The sequence below is a fragment of the Eubalaena glacialis genome, chromosome 20 (genome assembly GCF_028564815.1).
Source record: "Eubalaena glacialis isolate mEubGla1 chromosome 20, mEubGla1.1.hap2.+ XY, whole genome shotgun sequence".
Classification (NCBI taxonomy): Eukaryota; Metazoa; Chordata; class Mammalia; order Artiodactyla; family Balaenidae; genus Eubalaena; species Eubalaena glacialis.
In genome coordinates this window covers 13,076,992-13,096,489 of record NC_083735.1, presented here as the reverse complement: position 1 = coordinate 13,096,489, position 19,498 = coordinate 13,076,992, and the positions used below count along the sequence as shown (strand labels likewise).

At 39.8% G+C, this 19,498-nt stretch overlaps 2 protein-coding genes across 2 annotated transcripts in view; one reads left to right on the top strand and one right to left on the bottom strand.

The window, feature by feature from the left end:
* TRAPPC11 (trafficking protein particle complex subunit 11) overlaps positions 1–2,014 on the bottom strand; it is a 48,141-nt gene extending 46,127 nt beyond the window's left edge. Inside the window, exon 1 of the mRNA XM_061177560.1 lies at positions 1,854–2,014. The gene's annotated coding sequence lies outside the window, so the exon portion shown is untranslated. The remainder of the gene's footprint in view (positions 1–1,853) is intronic.
* Positions 2,015–2,224: 210 nt separating this feature from the next.
* Positions 2,225–19,083, top strand: RWDD4 (RWD domain containing 4). Its single transcript, XM_061177275.1, has 8 exons — positions 2,225–2,494; positions 5,656–5,736; positions 10,254–10,363; positions 10,469–10,616; positions 11,943–12,060; positions 13,984–14,033; positions 17,294–17,369; positions 17,665–19,083. The coding sequence occupies exons 1-7, from the start codon at positions 2,471–2,473 to the stop codon at positions 17,324–17,326; spliced, it is 564 nt and encodes a 187-aa protein (XP_061033258.1). The 5' UTR covers positions 2,225–2,470; the 3' UTR covers positions 17,327–17,369; positions 17,665–19,083.
* The last annotated feature ends 415 nt before the right edge of the window (positions 19,084–19,498 follow it).

The window sequence follows — 19,498 nt, the reverse complement described above, 5'->3', positions numbered from 1 at the left end:
AATGGAAACCTCCAGGAGGACATGTTTCTACTGTGCCCTTTAGCTGAGAAGCAGTCTATATCAATACAAGATGCACTACATTTTGAAAAGCAATTATATAAAAGTGTTCATTGTGAACAAAATTATTATATTTTAAGAATAATTTCTCATTTTCAAAAACATGTATCATATGGTTGGTTTAAAAGGTGATCTCCACCAGTATATCATACAGGACTCAAATACAATTTCTGTGAGAAGTTACGAGCACTTAGGCCACCACTTGAGCAGCAAAACAGTATTTTTAACTGAAAAGTTAATTTAGGAAAGACTATTAGGCTTCGCACACTTAAGTACTGAAGGAACAATGGGTACTAGATAATTGGTTTGGAAAGCCTATCAGAAACGACAAATGTCCACAATAGACAAGTTTTAGAATTGCTTAAACAGATATTCTGAGGACAGGATTAAGGTACGAGGGCAAAGGACTGCATGTTCAGAAACAGATTCTAGTTCTAGTGAATTTGGGGTGAAAATAAAAAAGAGATGGTCAAAACACAATTTAGGTACCACCGCTTGATCCCAAAGAGTCTAGATTAGAGCCCTAAATACCCACTTCCTTTAATAACCCCAGAGGCTCAAGAGAATTAGCTGTGTCCTTTGAATATGGAGTGGAAATAAGGGGAAACAGAAATGACATTTAAATCACTTAAAATCACAATCCTGTCCAAGAGAAATATAATATAAACTACATAAGTAATTTAAAATTTTCTAGTAGTCACATTAAAAAAGTAAAGAAAGGGATGAAATTAACTTTAATAATATTCTACTTAACCAATGTCCAAAATATTATCAATTCAACGTTACTATAAAAGTTATTAGTGAGATGTTTTACGTTTTTTAATACTATGTCTCCAAAGTCTGGTGTGTATTGTACACTCGGAGCACATCTAGCCTATTTCAAATGCTCAATAGCTACCTATGGCGACTGGCTACTATACCAAACAGTACAGCTCTAAATTACGGTAACTCTGTCCCAAAATAACTGTACGAAGATTGTATCAGAAATTCTTGCCACATTGTACCTTAAAAGCTTTGGCATTTGAAATGGCTGTGCCTATTCGGTGGCAAAAAATGGGAAGAATATCAGCAAAGGACAAGTGCAGAGGTTGTATGGATCTCGATGACAGCCTATAGGAGAAATTTCCAGATCTCCTGGAAGAAACCAACGAAGCAACTAACCAAACTATGACCTGGAAGGAGGTGCAGAAGTAGGAAGCAAACACTCTGGATGGGAGATCGTGTAGTGCAATGGAAGTCGTCTGGAAGCTGGCGTGGTCATAAAATTATAAGGAAGACTCTTAGAAAGAATGACGGACTGCAAAGAAAGGTGACCTAATCAAAGTGGCAGGTTAAAAAAAATAATGCAGTCACTATTTTTTAATTAACGGAGGTTCGGGATGCAGGACACAAGGCCAGTAAGGATGGGATTCAAAGATGTCCAACTACAAAACAATCAAAAGAGGAAGAACAGTTTGGGGCCGGGATGGTGAAACAAAAGCTGATGTTGAGGATGTAAAGCAACAGCCCAACTTAGGAAAGGATACCGCCCCAGGGTCGCAGAATCCTGCTCCGGTAGCTCCAATGAAGAAACGCTGCAGCTTCTAAAGGCAGACGCTATCTTCCTCCTCTCCTCCCCTACCCCCCCTAAACCTGGAGTCCTAGAAATAGGTGCGTCTTTTCTTTAGAAGCTAAAAGAGAAATGCACTCGCTGATGCTGTACGAAATCACAGGCCCCCCAAACCAGCATCGTTAAGCGGTAGCAATCTCCCTCGGCGGTCTCGCCCGGCCCCACTGGTCTCCCGACCCGGACTCACCCAGGCCGCACGCCACGAGCCCGCTGCAGCTGTGGCCGGTCGCCGCCAGCCGGGAGAGAACTAGGGGAAGCAGGCAGGGTGGAGCGGGGCGGTCACAAAACGCCGGGGGCCGTCCCTACCGCCACCGCCCCTGAGCCGGTGACCACAAGCGAGACTTCCCAGTGCCCACCCGCGCAGGCACAGGAAGCACTTTCTGGGCTTGACTGACAGCGCTCTACGCCAATCGCCGTCCCGGAACTCTACGCTGATCCACGAAACGTAAGGAAGACGCTCCGCTTCCTAGAGGAGCAGGAGCTGGGGGCGGGGAGAGAAGGAGCCAATAGGAGAAGCGAGAAGGAGGGGGCGGGGTCTCTGCCGTTACCGCCTTTCTGCCTTTTCTGCGACTCCCTGGCTCGCCTGTTGCGGAGGTAGTTGGCTCCCCGCTTGCAGCCCTCCGCAGACGGCTTCGCGCGGCCCGGGGACCGGGAACCCGCGAGACTCTCGTCTGCGGTGCTAAGGGTGTGCCTCAGCAGCCCAAGGCGCGGAAGAGGGACGCCCCGGCCTTGGGGCCACTGCCCTCCCTTTATTTTCGTTGTCGCGAACGCCGTCCGCCCGGGAGACGCCCCGTGACCGGCGCGATGAGTGCCAACGAGGACCAGGAGGTGAGTCCGGGTGGACGCTCCTTTCCCGCGCAGGCGCGATGCCCCTCCCCGGCCCCGCACGTGCCCTCGCCTCTACGGCGACAGCCTGGCTGAGGTGCCCTAAGTTTGCGGGTGTCTTGCGCGGGGAGGCCCGGCGCGCCTACCTGGGTAGGGGACCACCTCTGCCCTTCCTCCCCCGCACTGCAGTTTTGAGTTTTGCAAACCCTGGGGTTCCCCCCAGGTCTCCTGATAACGAGGGCGAGTGTCCTTGGCCGGCGACCCGGTGCACTTGGCTCGCCTTAAATCCCGTGTGTTGTTCAGCGCCTGTGTTCTGAGTTAGGCTCTTTGGGAATCTAATCACCTTTACATTTTAAAATCTGTTGGCTGGTAGAGAAAGTTAATTGAGTTAGTTAAATTTCTTGTGCAGGGAAATAATGGCACTAGTGTCTTCTGGCCATGTTGCTTGATGGAAGGAATCATTTAATGTATCCATCTGACAGTTGTCCAGTGGATACGAAGTCTGTTTTGACCATCCATGTACTACCGGAATTGTATGGTTTACACTCCGATATTTTCTCGTGAAATGCCACTTTAACATTGAATCATATGATATTAGAGTTGTAAGTAGGAGTTCACTTTTCATTTAGTGTATACTGCTTGATAGTACTTTTACATGACACATGTCATGGAATCTCGGGATTGGAAGTTATCTTTAAAGAAGACCCAAAATTCAACAAGCTATGATGTCTGAATCCTTATAAAATATTCTTTTTTTTTTTTAATTTTTATTTATTTATTTATTTATTTATGGCTGTGTTGGGTCTTCGTTTCTGTGTGAGGGCTTTCTCTAGTTGCGGCAAGTGGGGGCCAGTCTTCATCGCGGTGCGCGGGCCTCTCACTATCGCGGCCTCTCTTGTTGCGGAGCACAGGCTCCATATGCGCAGGCTCAGTAGTTACGGCTTATGGGGCCCAGCCGCTCCGCGGCATGTGGGATCTTCCCAGACCAGGGCTCGAACCCGTGTCCCCTGCATTGGCAGGCGGATTCGCAACCACTGCGCCACCAGGGAAGCCCCTAAAATATTCTTGCCAGGTGAGTTTCTAAGAAGGCGTGAATAGTTCTTACTGTGTAGCATGGAGCATATAGTGTAAGGTTTCTCAAAGTTTGGCCCATGGACCACCGCCTAGAACCGTTTGGGTGGTTGTTAGAAAAACAGTTACCTGCACTCTAGCTCAGATTTACTGAATTGAAATTCCTGCGGTGAGAACCAGCCATCTCCATTTAACAGTAAGACAGCATCTTCTTCCACAGGACTGTTCTCCAGATGTTTGAAGACCATTTTCCTGTCCAGTTTTTCAGACCTCCTCCTCTCATACCAACTGGTTCCTTTTAGCTCTTCTCCATTTGTTCATTCTTTTTAGTTCCTTCACTCTTCTGGAATTGTGTATCTGTGGACACATTATAAGTTTATTTATGTTCTTTTTTTAAAATTGGGGCATTGCAGTTTTCTGCAGTTAGATTTACTGTTAACAAAAACCCTGAAAGTGCTTTTATGCAGAGCAGTTTGTCTTTCATCTTCTGCTCTGTATGTTTAGGTACCTAAGGACAAGTTCTTCTACTTACCCTGTAAAGTTTCATCTTGTTAGATTGTTTTTAAAGGGCTTTTAAATTTCTTCTTCTGCTGCCAGCATGATTCGCTATCCCATCAAATTGTCATCCACAAATTTGATAAGCCTGCCTCCAATTTTTGTTCCTGTCCAAGTCATTTAATTGAAATATGGGAAAGAATTAAGGACAGAAGGAGTAGCACTACATTTTGAGTAATGTTGTTTTTCTAATCTCATCTCAGTTATTCCTTGATCCAGTTTGAATTCTTACCTTTTTTTTTCTGTGAAGGCAGCAAGAGAAACCCATGGGGCCTTGCTGAAGTCCAGGTAGACTGTTTTGTCTCTTTCCCTAATGTACCAGTCCAGTCACCCTCCCTAAGAAGGGTTGTGAACATATATCTTGTTTTTCATATTCTTGCCAAGTCGTAGGGGCTACTCCTTAACTCTGCTGGGTCCTCGCAAACTCTTTCTTTAATGATCTGTCTTAAAATGTTGTCCATGGAGGTCAAACTCACCATCCTGTAGTTTGTAGAATTCTCAACATGCATCTTTTTGAAAACTAAAATATCTGCGGAAGTGCAGTCTTTCTTTTCTTTACCTCTTCTGAGGTCTTTGTCAGTAATCACAACAGTGATGGGGTCTTCTCATTTGTAAGCCCACAGCGTTATAAGCAGTATTTCCAGGGCTTCCCTGGTGGAGCAGTGGTTGAGAATCTGCCTGCCAATGCAAGGGACACGGGTTCGAGCCCTGGTCTGGGAAGATCCCACATGCCGCGGAGCAACTAGGCCTGTGAGCCACAACTACTGAGCCTGCGCGTCTGGAGCCTGTGCTCCGCAACAAGAGAGGCTGCGATAGTGAGAGGTCCGCGCACCGCGATGAAGAGTGGCCCCCGCTTGCCACAACTAGAGAAAGCCCTCGCACAGAAACGAAGACCCGACACAGCCAAAAATAAATTAATAAATAAATTAAAAAAAAAAAAAAAAGTATTTCCAGCCAAGGATTGCTAGTTACATTTTCTCTTGCAGTTCTTTTCCCCATCTTGGATAGATACTTGTCAACCTCTTTCTAACTACCATTTTTTAAAAGTTCTTTTTATTGTCCGTAAGCGTTTTTTCAAGTTTTGTATCCTTCTGTGGTAGGGATTACAAATATAAATAGTATGTGTAAATCATGGGGAATGAGTGTGTTTCATACTTCTCGTCCGCAACTTTAATGCTGTTTCTACCCCAGGCTAGCCTTTAGCAGAGTGAGAAAGCACAGGCTCTGGAGTTGCTTTAAACTGAATCTTATTTTCCTCCCTAGTAGGAAGGAGAAAACAGTAAGATCTTCATAGGATTGATGTGAGAATTAAGTGAGATAATCCACCGCAAAATGCTTAGCGGTGCCTGGCGCATAGCGTTAAAGAAAGGGTTAGGATTGTGATGTGTTAGTATACGCACCTGGGTCATAAACGTCGAAGGCCATGTAAGTCAGCCAAGTTTTACGCTGTTGAGTGGACTTGAACCAGAAACAAAAGATCCTCTATTTCTAATCCGTTTATATGAGTAAACAACGCTCATGTGATTTATTTCTTTCAGATGGAACTGGAGGCATTGCGTTCTATTTATGAAGGAGATGAAAGTTTCCGGGAATTAAGTCCGGTTTCATTTCAATATAGGGTAAGACCTGGCATGAATAGAAGCACTTACTACTTTGTTGGAAAAGACGAAAGTTGCTTTTTAAAATGCTGGGGGGCTTTTTTTTTTGTTTTTTTTAATTTAGTGGTTTACATTTATTATGTCTTTGGATTTGTTGAAGAATTTAAATGAAAACACATCACCATGACATGAGTTATTTTCAACTTTTGAAAACTTAATTCAGAAACTTTTAAAAACTAAGATAAACGTTTTTATTGTAAGGGAATTTTAAAATGTTAGAAACAGAAGAAACATTAGAAATTATGTGGTTTTACCTTCTAATCTTAAAGATAACTTCTCAGTCCTAACTTCCCAAGCTCCCACAGCTTATATTGATAAATGTTAGGGTTAAAATCCAGGTCTCTAGTCCAAGTCTAGCATTCTTTTTACTACCCTATAATTTAGTCAAGAAAAGTTGATATTTTCTTAATTCTGTATTAGCAATGTGCGTGAATATTTTATGAGTATGTGAAATGTCAATTTTTCTTTAAAATAAAGTTTGCTTATAACTCTTTTTCAATGTGCAACAGTACCAGTACTTTATTTTATAAATAAATAACATAAACCGTTTATCTGAATGATTTTAAGTAGTAGTGGGTGGTATGGAAAACTTTTTTTATAAAAGACTTATGCAGGATTTATGGTTGTTAACATTGTCACCATTTAAAATAAATTGTTTGAGAAATGGTCCTTATACATGATTGTTATCGACTTCATAGGAAGTAAATCCCTTATAGTTATTTTTTTTTAGAAACTCCCCTCTCTGCTCAGTGCTGCTCAGTTCCCTTTCAAGCTCCACAGTCCTTACACCACTCCGCGTATATACGGCAGAGCCTTTTAATGGCCGGAGGTAACAGTGGAGTTAAGTCTTGGGCCCTTCTGTTTGAATCCAGCCGTCCCCGCAGGCTTCCCCAGCCACGGCCCCTGTCCCCGAGCAAATGGGAGAGTCCCCTGTGCTTCCCCAGATGTCCGTGCTGACACCAGCCGCTACTCACTGAGCACACAGCCTCCAGGATGCCGTAGGGCGTGTGTGTGTCCTGTCGGGTGGACACACTGATGCGGCCTGTAGGATGGATTTATGGGCGATGGAGTGTGACGTTTGGGCACAGTGAGCTGAGTCACAGGACCTGGGGTTCGGTTCTGGCTGAGTGCTGGTCACACCCTGGGTTCCTGCACAGACAAGGTTAGCAGCCTTCTCAGTGACTCTCCCCTTTCTGTTCTTACTGCAGCTTCCCTGGTGCCGCTTCACCGCTAGGCCTCCCACTACTACTAGCTGGCTCTCTGAAATACAGAATGAGTTATCCCACTCCTTTGTTTAAAAAGGTTTCTCCATTCCTGTAGAATGAGGACGAAACTCCTCAGCTTGACACCCAGTGCCTTCTGTTTGCTTCCGACTGTGTCTCCAGACTTTCCTAGCGCTGGCATCTGTTAGACGTGATACCTTGTTAAATGTTTCCCTGCATTGTCGTTGATACTCTGTCTTGGGACACATTGTTTGCTCTTGCCCTCACCTCGCATCCATCATCCATCCCGCTCCTCCGTTAATGCTTGCCCCAAGCCTCCTCTGTGACGTACGTGGGCCGTGTCTCCTCTCTGTCCCCTGATTTCAGAGTAGAATCGATAGTCCCCATTTCCTCATGCTATGTTCTGTGCCTTTGGAACTTTTCATAGTGCTGCAGTTTAGTGAGTTGTCTGAAGGTCTGTCTCCCTTGAAGACAGCAGTGGTCTTGTCTCTTGGGTAACGCACAGTGTGAGGCGTGTGGCAGTTTGTTTCTACATACACTTTGAGTAAGGATTTAGTGATTGCATAAAGCAAGTAACTTTTATTACTTTTTTTTTTCCTACTGTACAGTGGAGTTCCCTGTGCTATACAGCAGCTTCTTATTAGTTATCTGTTTTATACCTGTTAGTGTGTATATGTCAATCCCAATCTCCCAATTCATCACACCCCCCACTTTTATTACTTTTTAATTATCTCTACTTAAAACACAAGCATAAACCGATGACGTCCATTATGCAGGTAATCAACTTAGGTAAGTATAGCAACAGATCCCGAAGTTTAGTTGACATAATTTCTAAGCCTCACCTTATATTGATGTGGGGTATGGTTGAGGGTAAGGAGATGTGAATAAAAACATTAGTGGTCAGAAAATAAAAGTGAGTCAAGTAACAATTTGGGGTGAAAATTTTTTAAGTCTTTTGACTGATGTTTAATATTAAGTATTTAAAAACCCACAAAGCAGCACATGTACTAAAAATACTGCAGAAGAGACTAGCATTGCCCTGTGCAAGAATGAGATGCTGATTCATGAATCATTCCATAGTTTTATTTGAAAATCATCATTCTGCAACAACCAATGTGATGATTGTTTCAGGCAAGGATCCTTAATGGATACTGAAACCTTTGGGTGAAAAGTTGTTGAGAAACAAGCTATGCACATGGTTTTGTAGTATCACCCACAGATTGCTTCGTAATTACAAAATGAAAAAGATACCTTTCCATTGAAGAGGTCTGGAGAATATCACCCTAACCAAGTGATCAAACTTGGTATCACCACTAATGATTCCGGAAGATCTTAATGTGCCTCATTATTTGGTGCTGGGGGAGTACACCACATCGCCTACCCAGTATCTTTATCAAAGCCATTTACCAAAGCCGTTTAGTCTGAATCTGAACAGAGGAAACAGTCAGTCCTGATCTGGGGACTTATACAAGAAAACTGGCCTAGGTTCTTTTTGTCATGAAAGACATTTAGGAGGTGGGTTGGGTACTGGGGACTGTTCTAAATTAAACCAGAATAAAGAGATCTGACAACCAGATGTAATCCACGATCCTCGACGGATTATGGATTTGGGTGTTGAGGGAGTGCTTTGTTAAAGGACACTTTAGATATGATTGGTGACTTTTAATATAAGTTATAATTAGATAATATTTTTGTATCCATGTTGAATTTCTTGGGTGTGATAATGGTTTTGTGGTTATAAAGGAGAAGGTTCTTATTCTTAGGATACTTTAGTTTAAGGACATTTCATGATGTCTGCAGTTCACTTTCAAATGGTTCAACAAATGCCAAAGGAAAAAAATCACATACATTGGGGAAAGGGAGTTGGTCCTGTAGTGGAAGAAAGAGAAGGCAGGTGGAATAATAGGTATGTGGTGAATAAGATACGTGTCAGTGAGTGTTCATTGTTCTATTCTAGTTTTTCTGTAAAAGTTTTCAAAATAAAAAGCTGGAAAGAGCAAAAGAAATAGAAAAGACATCTTAAATTCAGGTCAAATAGGTGATCAAAAGATACAAACTTCCAACTATAAAGTAAATAAGGCGTGGGGATGTAATGTACAGCATGGCGACTGCAGTTGATAATACCCTATTGTGTACTTTGAAAGTTGCTAAGAGAGTAGATCTTAAAAGTTCTCATCACAAGAAAAAGAAAATTGTAACCGTGTGTGGTCATGGATGTTAACTAGATTCACTGTGGTGACCATTTTGCAATATATGCAAATATTGAATCATGTTGTATACCTGAAAGTAATATAATGTATGTCAGTTATACCTCAATTAAAAAAAAATTTTTTTTTAATAAATTTATTTATTTATTTTTGGCTGCATTGGGTCTTTGTTGCTGCACGCCGACTTTCTCTAGTTGCGGCGAGCAGGGGCTACTCTTCGTTGCAGTGCGCAGGCTTCTCACTGCGGTGGCTTCTCTTGTTGCGGAGCACGGGCTCTAGGCCTGTGGGCTCCAGTAGTTGTGGCTCGCGGGCTCTAGAGCGCAGGCTCAGTAGTTGTGGCACATGGTCTTAGTTGCTCTGAGGAATGTGGGATCTTCCGGGACCAGGGATCGAACCCGTGTCCCCTGCATTAGCAGGCGGATTCTTAACCACTGCACCACCAGGGAAGTCCCTAAAAATTTTTAAAACTTTTTCAGGAGTTGCTGTCCAGCCTAAGGCACTCCTTTCCCTTATCTCTCTACCCTTTCCTTTTTTCTATAAATTTTACATTTCATTTTCTACTTTCTTGGGATTGTGCTAATGCATATCAATTTACCTGTTCTTAAAGCCTCTTATGATTTAGCAATTGGAAAACTTAAGACAAAAATGAGGTGTTTCAAGTTTGTGGATTTTCATTTTTGTCCATTCTCTTCTTGTTCCCATAGTTGATGTCTTATCTTTGTCCTCAGAAAGCTTTGATGAAACAAAAAAATACATGTATCAGACATAATCTTGGGGCTGGAAAAGATTGGAGGGCTGATGAGAGAGACAGGCCATGGACATCAGCTAAAGCTGTTAAAACAGCCTAGGAGTGAGTTAAAAGACAGGCTAATAAAAGACCGAGCCCTCACCCTCTGCTGGGTCTCAGGCCATACCCCGGAGCTTTTCAAAATATGACATGACTGATCTGATCACGAGCATTGGAAAGAAGTCATCATTTTAAAGATCATCATTTAATATTCTGCCTTTGTAGCACTTTTTACAAGCCTAAGATTTCCCTTTTCTTCAGATAGGTGAAAACGGTGATCCCAAAGCCTTCCTAATAGAGATTTCCTGGACAGAGACCTATCCGCAGACACCTCCAATCATATCTATGAACGCCTTTTTTAACAACACCATGTGAGTAGTGTTCCGTTCTCGTGAGGTTTTTTTTGTTGGGGGGCGGGGGCAGGGTAACTGTCTCTTTTACTTTTCTCTTAGCAATGTATTTCTTGTGCATTGCAGATCGTCAGCTGTAAAGCAGAGCATATTAGCCAAGTTACAGGAGGCGGTGGAAGTGAATCTCGGGACGGCCATGACCTACACGTTGTTTGAATATGCCAAGGACAATAAAGAGCGGCTCATGGAGAACCACCGTCCTGTCTGTTCTACTGTGAGCAGGGGATTCACTTTCACCATATTTTGTTTGTTCTGGTTTTACTCTGCTAGTAATTCATTTTTACTATTTTATTATTTTTTAAAAATTGGAGGGAAACTTTGTGTTAGATTTAAAATGATAGTTACATCTGAGTTAAATAAGAACAATGAATTTTAGATTTCTTAGTGTCTACTTATCTTTAAAAATGAAATTATATTCTCTAGATTTTACCCTTCACATAAGCCTAGAATACTTCATGGGTGTGCCAAAACTGAGCCGTGTAGAACCAAATACTTTTTCAAGTTTATTTAACATCTTCCTAAAGCTCAGATAGAAGATTTCTTACATAGTGCTGAAATACATATGAAATTATGTACTTTCTCCATGAGGCTTATTTAGTTGTAAGTAGTCCTGCCACAGTTCAATTGGAAAGTGTTGCAGCTTAAGGAGACTTCATTAAATAGGAAAAAATTATTTTATTTCTAGAATTGTTTTAGGGAATAATCATCTTTTATGACCTTAAGCAAGTATGTGTTAGACCCCTTTGCACGAAGTCATGCACTCCAAGACTTTCAGTGGTCAGTATCAGTTGAGTTTTGTCTTGTAAACCAAAGGCCACGAGCAGTTCTGGCTTCCGTGTTCCCCATGAACACAAGTGGACACTGAGAGGCAGCTGGAGAAGCAGCGGAGGGCGGTAGCTCCTGGACCGGGGGCCAGACCGCATGGCCCTGAGCATGCACTCCTTTGCTGTGTGACTTTGGGCAGTTTCTTAATCTCTCTGTGCTCAGTTTTTTCATTTTTAAAATGGGGATTATAATAGTATCTACCTCGTGAGATTGTACTAAGGATCAAATGAGTGATAGCTGTACAACATTTATGACAATGCTTGGCAGGTAGTAAGCATTTTAAGTTTTGTCTATCTGTCTACATGACCCCAGATATTTAAAAAATTTCCTTCATTTCCTCTGGGAACCAGGAGGTTCTAAATAGGCATATGTGATTTTTCTAAGGACATATTTAACTTTCAAATAACGGCACATTAACTGAATTGTAAAATTACCTTGGCACTTCAGAGCTTCAGCATAATCCTGGTATCAGATCTTGTTTCTCAGGGACCTGGTTATAACAGTATAACTAATACTATGGCCTTCAATGTGAACTTTTAGGAGAGTGAAACCAATAATGTGCTAAGGTTCCTGATCTAATAAATGAATATAATAATAAAGGATTCTTTTACTTCACAAACCTAAAAATTGTCAACTCATTTCAGGATGTAGCCATATTTAGTGTAATTCCGTAAGTTTTAAGGCTTGAGTCTAAGAATTTGTTCTTTTTTTCTAGACGTCCATAAGCAATATCATCTCAGTTGAAACTCCTAACACAGCCCCATCAAGTAAGAAAAAAGACAAAAAAGAACAACTTTCAAAAGCCCAGAAACGTAAGCTGGCAGATAAAACAGGTTTGTGTTATTTTTTTCTCTTTTATAACACACATAACTGGGTTGCTTTTTGGTATGATATGGATGCTTAATAAGTATATTTAGATTTACAAGATTAGTTCTCTATACTCTTCATTCTTGGAACATTTGGATCAGAGACTGTTTTAGGTCACAGACGTATATTGAAAATATTTACTACTACTTTACCACAAGAGATAAACATTTGAGAAGAAGGTAAAGTGGCAAAGTAACTATAAATGAGTCTGAAGATTGTAGACCATTAGAATAGTGTACAGATGTGTGTCCTACTGGTACCCTCTCTGACATGTTTGGAATTTTCCTGTTTGTTTACCTGTATGACAGATAAGTGTATTTTTGAAATTTTTTTGAAATATAGCTTTTATTTGAAATGAAGTCTGGTATACCATCAGATCTTAACACAGTAAATAATTTAATGTTTTCGTCTGTAGTTGACTTACTTATACAACAAGATTTAAGAATATATATTTGGTCCTTTTTCTTTATTTAACCTAAAACTTTGCAAATTGACATCAATCTGTAAACTTTTTTCCCAGTTAAGGAAAATGAGGACATTACCATGTGTGCGTATAGATATTTCTATCCACATACACAAGTGTGTACGTATACTTAGGTCTGTATGTGTGTGTTATTGCTGTATGGTTACAAGCTGCCCTTTATTAAAAGAAGTGACCCTTTTACTTTGGTGAAGAGGTTTAAAATAATACCCTTTCTTTTATAAAGTGATGGTAGTTTTTGGTTGTTTATGTTTTGTTTAATGTCATTTGTGGCAAAATAAAAAGAAAGCAACCGTGTTGGCCCTCAAAATACATTTTTTGAGATCGTATTGGTTTATGAAATAGAAAATCTGGGACTCCATTATACCTACTGTCAAAGCAGCATTAAAGTATAAACAACTGAAGCAGTAAATTGTTAGACATTACAATCTGTTTTTTAGAATTTTGGTTCATCTCTTTTCAGAATGTTTTAGCATGTATGTCAGTTAGTTTGTTACTGTTGCTTTCACACATAATGATCTACAGTTGTTCCCTTTCATTACTATCTCCCTACCTCCCTCTCCTTGGTGATGCCCACCTAAAAGTCCTTATCTTCCTATAAGTATGGTGCAGGAGCTTGTGACTTGAAACTTGCATTCTAAATAAAACTTTAATGGGACAGTCGTGGCATTGTGGGTAAGTTTTGGTTACCAGAATTGGTGATCTGTCCCCGTGCCCCCTTATAACCAGTAACCAGTGAGATAAGATTCTTATTGGCATGAAGGAGAAAAGAGCCATTAGCATCTAAAATTGAGCTCCAGTGATATTATAGCTTTTCTCCTATAAGAATCACAGGGTTAGTTTCTGTTTCTCTTACTATACAATAGTGTCCTTGATTTGAATGCAGATTTTGAAGGTTTCATAAAATGAGGCATATATAGATACATCAAGCAAAGAGGAAATCAAGACATTTTAAATTGAAAATTTTTAGACTGCATTTATTAAACTATTTTTCAAATTTGAATATTCTATTAAAAGAGTGAAATTACTTCATAAACTATAAATTCTTATAAAAGGGTTGAGCTTGCTTTTAAGCGCTCCCAACAGATTAAAGCCCTGATTAAAGAATGTCAGATTAAATAATGGATATTTTATCAGAGCACAGCAGTTAGTAAATAAGTTGGCCCGGCCTCCTCTTAGGTTTGCAGGCAGACGTGTTGAGAAGGCCTCTTGTCTTGAGCCTGCTTCCTGGTATGAGCACTCACTCACAACAGAGCAAACTGACACAACTTCTCACTTCAGTAAGCAAGGACCTTTTATTATTTAAATTGTTAATACATTTGTTGTGTAGAGTAGTATATAAAATCTTATTTAAATTTAAATATTACTGATTGGTCTTAGATATGAAGTTAGTGTGTTCATCCTTTAGATCACAAAGGAGAACTTCCTCGAGGTTGGAACTGGGTTGATGTGGTGAAGGTATGTAATATTTATATTCCAGTCTTCAAAAAATTGTTACAGTTATTGCCATCAAGTAATGAAATTTATATCTTCCATTTTCTCCCCTTCAACCTTTGGATTTTACTGGGATGTCTGTTTCCTTTTTCACGTTCAGCATGTAAGTATTTTTGAAATATCTTTCACATTTTTCTCTTCCTTACACCCTCAGTTTTAGGTTTTCTTTTTTTAATAATGGAAAATCTGTAGAAATGAGTTATAACTACAGTAAAGTGTGCCTGTTTATGTAAGTACCTCTTAAGAATAGACGTACTAAAATATGACCCTAAATTATAGATAATATGGAATTTGAAACAAGTCATGAAAAGGAGTGCTTTGATTTCTTAGTAGAAGTTAAGTATTTTTTTACGGCAGACCCTAAATGTAATTTCCCACCATCATCAAGAAAGATTCTCTGTTTTTGTTGTTGAAAATTGTTTACTTTCCACTTGGAACTTTTTGTCCCCTTCTCTCTGTTTTTTTTTTTGCCTTACTCGTCAACTGATCCTTAATACAGTAAGTTAATGCCCTGTCTAGGACTTCCTGAAATGAGTTTTCATTCCAATTAGTGTCACTACTGCTGTGTGGAGTAATTAATATGATCCAAGATTAGGATTAATGAGGACCCACAAGTATGGGTAATTTAAAAGCAGTGTATTCTTAAAGTTTATTTTGAAGCCAGCTGTTTGGGCCATAGGATGCCTTTTCTATAGAACCTGTTTGAAGTAATTTTTGTGCTTGTAAAATCTAGTACAAAAATATTACCTGAGAGTAGGGAGCCATGAGCCACAACGGGAATAAAGAAACACAGTACACGCAGACCTTGTTTTATTTCAGTTCACTTTATCTTGCTTCGTAGATACTGTTTTGAACAAATTGAAGGTGTGTGGCAATCCTGCATTGTCAGACAGTGGTTTGCATTTTTTAGCAATACAGTATTTTTTGATTAAGGTATGTGCATCGTTTTTTTAGGCATCACGCTATTGCACACTTAATAAAGTACACTATAGTGTAAACATTTATGTGCACTGGGAAACCAAAAAATTCGTGTGTCTCGCTTTATTATGATGTTTGCTTTATTGCGGTCGTCTGGAACCCAACCCGCAAAATTTTGAGGTCGGCCTTTACTACTTCTTGCCTTCCTGGGAAGAGGCTGACCCTATACAAGCCATCTGTGTGGGTGAAGCTTCTCTGGCGCTCTCTCATTGACTTGGGCCCCCGCCACTGATCTTTGATGGATACTTACCATTGTCCCAGGTGTACCTGTATTTATCTCACCAGCTAAGTCTGCTCTCCCCTTAAAATGCTGCCTGCTCCAGAAGGAGCTGTCTCCCAAATCAGAGTAAGGATCCATCTTTTCGGTGTGGCCCATCCCAGCCAAGCATGAAAAGGAGAATAATCTGGGTCATCTCAAGTGATCATCCTCCTTTTTCCCGAGAGCCAGAAGTGTCGTTTTCAGTTTTTTTGTTTTTGTTTTTGATGTGGACCATTTTGTAAAGTCTTATTGAATTTGTTACAATATTGCTTTTGTTTTTTATGTTTTGGTTTTTTGGCCATGAGGCATGTGGGATTTTAGCTCCCCAACCAGGGATCGAGCCCACACCCCCTGCGTTGGAAGGCGAAGTCTTAACCACTGGACCGCCAGGGAAGTCCCCAGTTTGTTTTTAAGAGAGACCTTCTTAATATAAATTAGAATTTTAAGCCAAAAGAGAAAGTAAAATTCAAATAATCCAGTAATCTTGGGAGATGGGAGAGAGATTTTTAAGAAGGAGCTTACCTCCTAGACACGGTTTGGACTCAGAATCCATTACTCTAAGCCAGTGGTTTCCACATGTGGTCTTTGGAGGCCCTCTCGGAGGGACTGTCAGGTTCAAACTATTTGCATCAAAATAGTAAGATGTTTTTGCCTTTTTTACACTTCCTCTCGCACATGTACAGTGGCATTTACGAGAGGCTGCATGAAGTGTGATGATGCCATCACTACGTTCTCCTATTAGAGCACTAATGGAATGTGTGCTTTTATATTCTTGCGTTTTCCAGAATTTTCTAAGATAGTAAGTAGGTTTAGGATCTAAGTACGTTCATTTCTGTGTTCACTCCGTTTGTTCCTAGTACTTGGACTATGTTTTTGTTGGCCATTTTCCATTATATCTGTCTTACTGTAGGAGCAGATTTGTGAGAACCCAGCTATCTTCTGTTGAGCTCGATAATAAAGAGATTTGCAAAAATGTAAAACAACACTACTCTTCACTTTAAGTTTTGGTTTTTTGTTTTAGAAAATGCAGTTTTTCATTTTTAAAATGTGACTGGGTTGTCGTTATTGTTATTTTTATTTATTTTAAATTTATTTTATTTATTTACTTTTTTTTTTTTTTGCCTGCGTTGGGTCTTCGTTGCTGCGCGCGGGCTTTCTCTAGTTGTGGCGAGTGGGGGCTACTCTTCGTTGCGGTGCGCGGGCTTCTCATTGCGGTGGCTTCTCTTGTTGTGGAGCACGGGCTCTAGGCATGCGGGTTTCAGTAGTTGTGGCACATGGGCTCAGTAGTTGTGGCGCATGGGCTTAGTTGCTCTGTGGCATGTGGGATCTTCCAGGACCAGGGCTTGAACCCATGTCCCCTACATTGGCAGGCGGATTCTTAACCACTGCACCACCAGGAAGCCCCTGTTATTTTTACATGAATTAAATTTCTCGTTTTTTACATGCAGGTGGGTATAATGTACATTTTAAAAAACAAAAAACCTCTTTAGGATCCTCAGTTTTTAAGAGTGGGAAGAGGTCCTGGAGCCAAAATGTTTGAGAAGCGCAGTTTAAGACTTGTATCACATTTTCAAAACTGTAAGAATTATCTAGTTAAGATGATAAATCTTAAGTGTTTTATATAATTTTAAAATTTTAGAATTTATTGTTTGTAAAAAAACAAAAATAGAAGAATATCATTCATTTTATAAATGGTACCTTTTGTATACTCTTGGTTCCAATTTATTTCTTGGAAAGCTTCAAGGGATTTTTTTACCGCTCTTCTTCTGTTGAGGTTATGTTTTCAAAGAATCCTGTTTAAAGTAGCTGAGGCTAAAGTTGAAAAGTATTTCCATATGGTAGAAGCTGTAGATGGTGCAAGTTACTTGAACCTTGTTGCCTGTTCTATTAACTGTAAATGTTGACTTCTGATATGATGTGGAAATAGTGAACTCAAATAATATGATAGCTTAAATTTGTTGAATATTTCTTTCACCTTTCTTTATAGTTAAGCAAAACTGGCTCTAAAGATGATGAATAGCACTTGGAATTGGAGACGAGGGAGGAAGAGCATCCTTTAAAAAGTAAACTGGGTTCAAAATCTTTCATTACTCTTTTCTGGTATTGAGGTGGCTTTTTATAAAACCATTTTTTTGTATGTTTCTTACGTAAAAAAAATGTTTTAAGCTGAAAGTTCATGAAGAGATCTGGTTGTATTAAATTACTTTCACAAACTTGCCTTAATAAAAGGTGAAAATGTTACTGTTTAGTATACTTTATGAAGCCAATTGGCCTTTGTAAATGGACAAATATGGGGAATTACAAATCATCAGTGTTAAGTTATGTGATCTTATTCTGGTGGATGTGATTTTTTTAAAGGACCATGAAAGCCCTTTTCAAATTCTCATCCCAATGGAGCAGAAGACTGAGTGAACAGCGCGTTCACAGCGTCATCCATATGAATAGGCTTCTCGTCTGTACGTCCTCATCCCTTCCTTCTCTTAATTACTGAAGCGTAAATTCCTTCAGAGAAATTTAAATACTAGTATTTGAACTTTATACATAATATTCTTTGTAGTTCCTTTTTATTTTTCAAGGGTGAACTGCTTTTTAATAAATGAATATGTTTATACTTTCCTCCTGGTGTGGGTTATGATGTTTGATCATGAGAGCTTTCAATGGTATGTGGAATAGGAGAAAGAAAAAAAAAAAAACCAAATCTGCCAAATACATTAGAAAGCATTTGACTAGAAGTGCTGGTTCCTATTTAAAACCGTTCTCTTTGCTGCATATACCAAAATGGGAGTAAAAGATGCCTTAATATTTAATTTTTATATTGTTAGAGACAATGGTTTTCATAAATTGCTATTTATCTGTTGTTGTGTATTTTTAGTTGTTTGATAACTGAGTTCTTCTAAGTGGTTTCACATAAAACCACATTTCAAGCTTTGTTTCTTTTCAAGTATCCAAATGTATGTCTCAGCCCACTCATCTTTGTAAAAATAGACATAGAAGTCTTTCAAATGCTGTTTTAGCAAGAGGTTACTGATGTGTATGTGCGATTTACAGTGATTCTGTATATACTCCCCAGCTTCAAAAACACTGACTGCTGTGGTTTCTGGAAGAGTCAGTTGTTGGTTCCTCAGTTACACCTGTGCAGCTCGGGTCTGAGTTTTTAAAGAATAGTTAACTTTTAAAGACGTTTCTTTATCAAAAGAGCAGTTTGAGTTATATCCATGGTTTTCGCTGGGTTAACATTGGCTTCAGTTAAATCGTTTCAATTATAAAGTAAGTATAACTATGGTGAAGAAGCTTGTCTCATTTTTAAATGCTGAATCACGTTTTATTTCTTGAATTAATACGATAGAAACGTCAAAATTCCGGACCACTGGAATATGCCAACTTTTTTGTTTTGGGGTTGTGTGTATAGTTTTTGTTGTGCTGATTTGTTTGCTTGTTTTTTAAAGAAACTGAAACTGCTATGTCTGCTAGTGGAAGAAAATGCTTTTGTTTTGCTCTGAAGATTCTGAAATTATTCAGGCATATCGTGGTTCATAGATTACAAAGAATAATGCTAGTTAAATGCCAATGAGCTATTTTTACTCTTTTTATACGAAATGTACAAATTTCGGGGGGGGGGGTGATGGTGGCAGCGGTGCCTCTTACTACCTTATGTAAAACACTTGAACATTTTCATCAATATTGCCATCATCTGTTTAATACTCCCAGTATATTTTCTCAACGTGTTTACCTAAAGTTGTATGGAATGACATAATAAGCAATAAAATCTGAATTACACCCAGTGATGTTTCTACATGTTTTATTTCACATCACTTGAGAGAGAATTGTTGGTTCTATAACTGCACAGACTACGGTACAAGATGTACCATCCAGCTAGAAACTGTTCCAAATGTTGGACTAAAAAAGGTTTTTTAAATGAACTGATGAGAGGGTAAGATATACCCAGAGTCTAAAAAATTAAATGAGAGTTGGAAGCTTCAGTTTTCACAGCCTCAGGGGGCCCAGAAGACAGGAGATGAAGTCCAGGATCAACCCAGGGTAGGGAGACGTAACACATGTACACACACACAGCATGCATGAGGCTGAGACCTGTCCCCCATGGGGGCCCTGAGGAAGAGTTCTTGTCTTGAACTTGTCTTGAACTTCTGGGTGTAGTAGAAAATGTCAGTATACATACATGTACTCTCCTGCA

Bases quoted from the DNA above. Each gene is read 5' to 3' on its own strand.
- RWDD4 (XM_061177275.1), top strand. From the start codon at position 2,471: ATGAGTGCCAACGAGGACCAGGAG. The intron at 2,495-5,655 runs GTGAGTCCGGGT...TATTTCTTTCAG, and splicing joins GTGCCAACGAGGACCAGGAG to ATGGAACTGGAGGCATTGCG. The intron at 10,364-10,468 runs GTGAGTAGTGTT...TGTGCATTGCAG, and splicing joins GCCTTTTTTAACAACACCAT to ATCGTCAGCTGTAAAGCAGA.